Below are 8339 nucleotides of genomic sequence, written 5' to 3' on the forward strand. Positions count from 1 at the left end.
GAAGCTTAACTTTTTTTTTTGTTAAAATTTTCCCATGTATAAAACATTTAAGGGCATTTAAATTTCTGTTTGGGCTGAAACCTTTTTAAAGCCCATTTTTGTAGCTCTGTTTAAATGGAGCTATTATACAAGTGGGTTGCACTTGTGTATGAGGCAAAGAAAACTTATTAATGGTCATTGATGTTATTTTAAGGAGAAACTTGTAAGAAATGTAAAATTTCAAAGATTTTAAATTTATCTCCAAAACAAATGAATATATAACTGGATGAAAAATAAACACCATTGCATAGTTATAGTGTACACTTTTACCTAATTTTTTGTATACTTATTGTAGTCTATGATTCAAAGTTGCAAAACTTGAAAGGTTTTTGAGTGGTGTCATCCACCAAAATTTATTAAGAATCACTTTTCAAGGCGCATATGTCTGTTTTATCCAGCACCACTATCTGAGTATCGCAGCTGGGTTCTGAATGGTCCCAGCTGAAATGACCACTCCCGTGGTGTGCAGTATGTACAACTATGTATTGTGTCAAGATGTGGTGCCTTGTAGGTCCAATTCCTCCTGAAAGATGTTCTATTACATCATAAATCTTTCTACTGGGGACCATTTTGTCTTCTGGCTGTCCTGTAACCACAGCCGTTTTTTCTCCATAACCTAATTTCTTGAGTTCTGTTGTTTCAATAGTCTGATAGCCCAGGAAGGACAAAAGCATCCTTGTAGAATATCCTTCAAGCCTTTGTAGAATATTCTTCAAGCCTGTATTAATAAATAGCTCATTGTTTCTTGTGCTGTGTGATCAAGTAGATTCTTCATCATAGCAAAAAGCTTTCCAAATTAAACACACATAGGCTCAGGCATGAGGTTAGCTCTGGGAAGGACTGGCCCATGCCTGCAACCAAAAACAGAAAATAAATTACAATAAGTGGTGGAAGCTGCGTCATCTTAAGTTGGCATTTTTCAGGAGAGCATACAGAGTGAACTTTTCTATTTTATGGGTAATTAAAATCCTATACATATTTTGAACCTTCTATATCTTAGGTGAAAACCCTAGGCAAATGGGGTCCTGAGATAAGCAGGCTTCTTTCCTAGAAGAACCCACCCTGGAGGAGGGAGGGCAAGTGTTATAAGGAGAGGACAAATAAAAGTCCCTGCCTGCCAGTTGCCAGGCTCTGCTGCTGGGCTCAGCCTGCTCTTATTCTGAAGAGAGTTCTTACTTCCATGGCCTCTAAAATGGAACTCTTGGCTGCTCTCTGTGCTGTGTGTTTTTCACTTTGGAATGCAGAATAAAGAAGACTGAAGCTAGAGTTGAGACCAGGGGGAACTGGAGACCTGCTGCAGGACATCTGGTGCTCAATACAGGTCCACTTTCTTTAGCTTAGAGGGCAGAGAAAGGCATTCTCCTCCTCAAACACCCTTGGCCAGGAATCGGCTGCTGCTTGGCAACTGTATTGTCTCACTTCCTTCCTATCTCCTAAGGGTACTGAAATTTTTTCCTCTTGTTGCTTTTTCTGCTCTAAGAATCATTTAGCTTAAATGGCACCCCCTCTTCTCTGTTACTGCTTGTATCCCCGGTTTAATTGCCACTGCCACCCAGCCTGTTGGTTTCATTCTTTTCTTTGACCCAAAGGAGCTGAAAGGGCAGCTGTGTCTGGTTTGTTGCTTCTGTGACCATTATTGAAAACTTGGAATGGTCAAAAACCTTGTTTTCAGCTGTTTCCCACAGTAAAACCCTTTTGCTTGCTCTTATATTGGAGTCCCTGAGGTGATTATTCTGAAGTGGCACTTGGCTGTCTATGGAAGGTGCAAGACTTTAAGAATGAGTTTAGAGGATCATTGTTCTGAGGGCTGGAGAACAGGATGTCTTTTTAACCAAGCAGCCTTCTTTTCTTATGACACCTCAGAATATCCTTGGAAAACATGAAAACTGTTGACAGGTAGTGACCCTAAACCACCATCATCCCATTTATGGGGATCTTTTCCCTATTGCTTGGATTCTTTGGTTGTCTTTTAAAAATATTTTTAAAATTATTATTACTATTGTTGTTATATTATGTGTGTCTTTGCATGTACATAATGTTTGTGGGGGTACATATGTCATGGCATTCATTGAAAGCTATGAATATAGTTCTGCAAATTGGTTTATTGCTTCCACCTTTATGTGACTTCTGGGGGTCAATCTAAGGTCCTCAAACTTGCACAGAAAGTGTCTTTACAGGCCAAGCCAGCTCACAGACAGATGCATTTTGCATTTTGAATGAGCTCAGGGCCCTTACATATGAAGCATGTACTATGCCACTGAGTCATGCTCCCAGCTTGTGTGCTTTCTTCAAAAAGCCTATATGAAGTCCTTACCCCTAAACAAAGCAGGGACTCTGTTTGACTCTGTTGTTTGCTGACTGTCACCAACTGTGTTTTCAGGAAATCAGTAAGCTCAAACACCAGGCTTAATTGAAAAAAGGCCACAAGTATCTGGGAGAAAGTCCTTGAATATAGATAGAGCTTAGGATCAAACTGGGCTGGTTTATGTCTAGGGGACAGCCTAAGCATAAAGGGGACATTTGAAAATGATTGTCATCTGGAAAGAATGACCCAGAGATTGGTCACTGTTTAATCACTAGATGAGAATGAGAAATCCCTGGTGATACCTAAAGAAACGCATGACTGCCCTCTGGAGAGCAGAGGATGCATAGGTAAAATGAGGGACACCCCATTTGAAATGTGTCTTAGCTTTCTGATTCATATTCCTTCTGTTGGGGAATCAGATTCACCTCCATCTCATCAAAGGCCCCCCTCACCCCCCCCGCGGGACTGCATCCTAAAGAAGTGGGACAAGTTTAACCAAAACATTCTCAAAAGGAGGCAACTTGTTTTCATTTGCATTGCTGCCTGGCTCTCCTAAGAACTGGGGTAGAAAGGCTAGATCTCTGAATGGGAGCCTAAATCAAGAATCCATGCTACAGTTATTGACATGCTCTTCAGGGATGACAAATGCAATGAGATCCCTTATGTTTAAGCCTTTTATGTTAATTACATCACTGTCCTGCTTGATCTACTTTGCTGATGAAAAAGACAAAAGGGGAAAGTTTCCTTTGTCCATATGTATGCAGTTAAAGGATAATCTAACAAGTATGAAACAAGTTTACACATGTGTTGTTCAAATTATGTTCTTTATTCTCCTTTCTTCTGCTGCAAGGTTTCCAGTTTATATATATGTGTATATACATACATAAACAAAGGTAATTCTCTGGAATCACAAGTAGCAGAGCTTGAGTTTCTCAGGGTCCAGAAACAGGTAAGGGTTGTCCTGAGTGACACTGTCAGTATCTTTATGGCTCTGGAGAAGCGAGGCTAAAAGGAAATCTAGGCAACACCTAGGAGACTGAAAGGCTGGTTTAGGAACCTTTAAATTCAAAGAGGGAACAGGGGAGTTGGTGCATGAACCTACATTTCTAGGTGTGGTTTATTTAAACTAGGGGTAGGTGTAGGGTATTAACAGCCATTTTTAGGGTTAGAACTGGGGGTCAACTGAGGTCAGTACTTTACCAAGTTGGCTGTGGGAGAATTTAGGGCACTCAATCTCAAACGAGCTTGGACATTCCTTTATCTTTGATGTTCCAAAATGTGATCTATTTGAAGGACTCCTTTCCTAACTAAATGTCTTGCCAAATAGAGATAATTGTAAAAGCATTGACCTCCAAGCTTTATCTCAGGGAAAGGTGCAGAGATTTGACTGTGGGAATCAAGGTTTTTGATTGTGTGACTACATTTTCTCACCGGAGGTCCCACAGATTGCAGGGAAGTCACCCAATAAGCAAAAGAGCAAGGCATGTTTTTCAGTGTCCACAGTCCTTGTAGGACAAATAGGTCCAGTTATGAAGCATGTTGCAGTATGTATTATGCATATCAAAACTCTATAGATAAATGAAAAGTCATCTACCTTACCACTCACAGATATGTGCCCATAAGATTAAGATGCAACCGGGAGATTGCATATACAGATTACATGAGAGTACACACTGCAATGCAGGTATTGTGGAGACACCAAGCTGCTTTAGCCAAAGTGAGCAACGATTTTCAGTGTCAATGTTCTTGCACATGTTTTCTGGACAGGATTAACCTCCATCAGATAGCCATTTCTCTGATGGGTTTACATATGAATACTAGTTGTCACCTGGTATAACTTCCATGCCCCTGACACTTTTCCTACTGGTTAGACTTTGTTGTTCAGCCAGTTAAGAGCAACCATCCTTATGTACTCCTGAGTTACCCCAACTGAAATGATTACTATTCCTGATTATTACTTGTACTGAATAAACAATAAAGTCAATTCTGTATCATCTAGTATAAATTCAATAGTTTCAGTATGCAAAAAACCCTCTTTCTGCTTATTGAAATCCAATAACTTTTGAAAGAAGTTCTGGAAAATCTAATAATACCATGAGAATAGCATATAATTTCGACTTTTGGACAGAACCATAAGGACTTTGAGCCAACTTACTTAAGTTTCTTCATGTCTAACCTGCCTTTCCTGACTTACTTGCATCAGGATAGAATGTAGGGGCTACAGATATTGGTGTTCCCCATACAATGTGGGGAAAATCTAGTTATTTCTTTTTTAAATTCAACTCTCTTGTCTTTGGGATATTTGATGTTGATCTTTCCCAAAAAAATTCTTCAAACTCTTTGCCAATGTTTGTTTTCTGACCACAATGAGTCAGTCAATTTCATCACAAGAAAAAACTACAATTTCTTATGGGCCCATTCCTGCAACTCAGAACATTTCCAAGTAAGTTTATAATTTTTTAATTTTTTTACACTGCTAACATGGTACAAATATCCATTCTAAGATGTTATCTTCCCTCTTCTAAAATCCCTATTGGAGAACTCATAGAAGGTCAAATAACCAGAATGCTATCAAACTCTGGATCCAAATGATTCACATGTATATCCTGTAATTTCTTTTCCAACAAAGCCAATTTTCTCTCATTTCAGCTCATTATTCTCTGAGATTATTTAAGTCCTTGTCACTTTTCAATGTTTGGAACAAATTACTTATTTCTGGATTTCTTACTCCAATAGTGGGTTGTAGATAGTCAATGTCTCCCAGTCTTTGGAAGTCATTAAGAATCTGCAGCTGATTTTTACTAATTTGTACATTTTGGGGTGTAATTTTTTATAGACCCACTTTATATCCTTAGTAACTAATAGAATCTCCTTCTTATATTTTTTCAGGACCAATTTGTAATCCCCAATAATGCAAAATGTTCTTTAATTCTCTAGGGTATCTACATTTTAATCTGCTAGTAAAATATCATCCACATAATGGCAAACTATTGATTGAGCTTGCATATCATTTCCAATGGCTGACATACAATATTTTGGCACAGGGTGGGGGTATTTAACATTCCCCTGTGAGAGAGTCAGCCAGTAGGGGCACATACATTTATCCCAGCACGTGGGAAGTAGAGGCAGATGGACCTCTGTGAGTTTAAGGCTAACCTGGATACATGAGCTTGAACCTGTCTAAAAAGAAAAGAGGCAAGTAGTGGTGGCTCACACCATTAATCTCAGCACTGGAAGTGATAAGGCTGGGTGGAAAGAATAACGCTGGCTGAGGTTTCAGTCTGAAGTTTCATAGAATCAGTATTCAGTTTTAGGACTTGCAGAGATAGGGTACCCCATTTGGTCTCAGGATTTCATGGAGGTAGGACTAGTGGCTGGGTGCTCTCCTTCTCTGATATTTCAGCATTCATCCCCTAATTTCTGACTCGAGGTTTTTCTTGTTAAGATCAATTAGAAATAATGCTACAACTGCCTCCTCCTTTCTGCTGCCTGACCATTAGACAGTCAATAGTAGGGCATAAACAGTAGGCACACAGCAGTATTGTTTAACCATTACTCAGACAATAGCACTAGTTAATCATTTTCTAGGGAGTAGAAATGGTTAAAAAATAGCCAGGATGTAGGAATGGCTAACCACCAGAATGGGAGTGCCACTTTTTAGTCACTAGACAGGAAGGTGATATATGATGTTTCCCAACTTCCACTTTAGGGCAGCAGTACCAGAAGATTCAGGACGTGCTTAGGCAGAGGAGTGACAAGTCATGAGTTCCAAACAGCAGTTTGTCAAACTAAACGATGGCCACTTCATTCCAGCCCTGGGTTTTGGCACCTATAAACCCCAAGAGGTAAGTATGTCCAGTCTAAACCTATTCCATTTACAGGAAGGCAGATAGTTTGGCTTGATTGAGTCCCAACCTGTTTATTATTCCTATTAAAAAGAGGTTGCAGCAGTAGCTGCAATTGGTGGTTGTGGGTAGGAGACTAATCTGTTTCCCTAGATAGGCTGAGTCAGAATTCTATCAGAATAGGGTCTTATGCATATTTGTACTTCTCATTGTGATCCAGCAGAGAGAAAGGCTTAATGGAGAACAAAGGGAAGGCCTAACTCTTTGAACAGTTTCTTTGAGAGTGGGTGTTAGTGTTTTATGTGATGGAAGTACAGGGTATATGACTCAGAGGCCTTTGGACATTTACTATAATTTAGTCAGGGACTTCAGGGGTAGCGAGAAAGATTGTTTAAGTTCCCTGGTTATTTTTGCTAGAGGTGAGTCTCTCTGGTCTTGGCTGAATGTGGCTGTTTTTTTTTTTTTCTTTTCCTTAGATTTGTTCTTCTGGTACAGAGCTGCTTATGAGTTTACTGTTCTGGTTTGGAATCTGTCAGTTCTAAGAGTGAACTCAGCATGAGTCTTCAGGCTTTGAGCTCTGGGCCTAAAGGGACATATCCATGACCTAAAAATTCTAGACACTATGCTTTTCCTATGTCTATGTTTCTCAGCTGGATAGAAGAAATGAAAGTCATCAGATTGCCTATCAGTGTTCTTGGTTGCAGTGAGAGGGACTTCTCTGTTCATGTATACAATCCACAGCTTGATATTTCCTTTTAAGAATGCAAGATCCATGGAAATCCGTGTGGTAACTCAGGGTGTCTGCCTGTAGTATTGCATGGTACAAGTATTTGAGGGCTACTTCAGTTTTGTTTTTGGGTAAACTTCTGCACCACACAGTGAATGCAGTACTAGAACTAAATAAGTTCCCCATGTACAAATTCTGAACTGTAGGAAACTTATTGGAATTTATAATATATCCTTATGATTGGGGCAAAGAGGACCTGGTAACCATAAGTGTGAATTATTAGTCTTCATCAATGCATGTTGGGTTTAGAGCATGGTCTCCAGAACTGAAACTATCAAGGTGTACTTAACCTGGAGGGAATTTCTTGTTTGTAAACTTCCTGAATCTTTTAAATTCTGAGACAATAGACCACTTCCCTTAATTTCAAACTCAAGTATTTCCTTCCTATTAGATTTATGCATATTTACAAAGATAAATCTGGAGATATATACAAGATTAGTTACTTTTACAAAGTGACAGAAAGAAAAACAGCAACAGGTCTCAAGGCTCCTGTTAAACCCTCAGTGTTGGTAGCTCACAGAGTGATTTTTATTCTTAGCTAAGTCAGAGCTGGGATTCAGAGAAGGTGGTACAAGGCAGAATTTTAGTCACTGTGTTTTATTATGGAAAAGGGGCAGAAATTACTAAAATACTCAAAAGGCAGTCTGATTTTTTTTTACTTTTTTGGATATGTTGTATAACTATATATATTTGTATATTTGTGCATGCCCAAGGTCAAAGTCTTCCTCCACTACTCTTACTTTATTTTTGTGAGGTAGGGTGTCCCACTGAGTCTAGAACTCAGTGATTCAGCTAGAAAGGTAACCCAGTGACATGCTTGGTTCAAGGATCAAAGGACTAGGCTCTTGCCTTGTAGTCTGATGATAATTTTGAAAGAACAAATTCTTTCTTGTCTAGCAAAGTCCCATCTAAGCTCACTCAGAAGATGTATCTCTAAATACCTGTTTTGTTTTCTACTCTAGGTTCACAAGAGCAAGTCACTGGAGGCTGCCAACTTAGCTATAGGTGTTGGGTTCCGCCATATTGATACTGCTTATGCATATCAAGTAGAAGAGGAGATAGGACAGGCCATTCAAAGCAATATTAAAGCTGGCGTTATAAAGAGAGAAGACATGTTCATCACTACAAAGGTAGAGTTTTTATAGCATGCAAGAGGGCAAATTATTGAAAGATGTATAAAAATGTTAAAATTATATTACTTGATGAGAAGCTGGTTAAAGGTGTCAGTTGTATAAATGGGTGAGAGAAAGTAATGGTAGAGTATAATCTTTTTTAAAAAAATACACCTCTTTGATGATGAATGGAATTCCTGCAGCATATCTACATGCCTTCCAGCTCATCAGTACAAAGCTACTATAAATGA

At 39.1% G+C, this 8339-nt stretch overlaps 1 protein-coding gene across 4 annotated transcripts in view; it reads left to right on the forward strand.

Annotated features, from left to right (window-relative positions):
• The first annotated feature begins 1172 nt into the window (after nucleotides 1–1172).
• Nucleotides 1173–8339, forward strand: part of LOC101999007 (aldo-keto reductase family 1 member C13-like) — a 16342-nt gene continuing 9175 nt past the window's right edge. The window contains exons 1-3 of one of the 4 annotated variants that reach the window (XM_026788389.1): nucleotides 1173–1347; nucleotides 6054–6189; nucleotides 7939–8106. In XM_026788389.1, coding sequence (XP_026644190.1) covers nucleotides 6106–6189; nucleotides 7939–8106 — 252 coding nt within the window. In that variant the 5' untranslated portion in view covers nucleotides 1173–1347; nucleotides 6054–6105. Of the gene's footprint in view, nucleotides 1361–1380; nucleotides 1479–4318; nucleotides 4788–6053; nucleotides 6190–7938; nucleotides 8107–8339 lie in introns of those variants that run through there. The other 3 variants (XM_013353146.1, XM_026788388.1, XM_026788390.1) reach the window with 3 other exon arrangements.

Source organism: Microtus ochrogaster, unplaced genomic scaffold (assembly GCF_000317375.1).
Source record: "Microtus ochrogaster isolate Prairie Vole_2 unplaced genomic scaffold, MicOch1.0 UNK2, whole genome shotgun sequence".
Lineage (NCBI taxonomy): Eukaryota > Metazoa > Chordata > Mammalia > Rodentia > Cricetidae > Microtus > Microtus ochrogaster.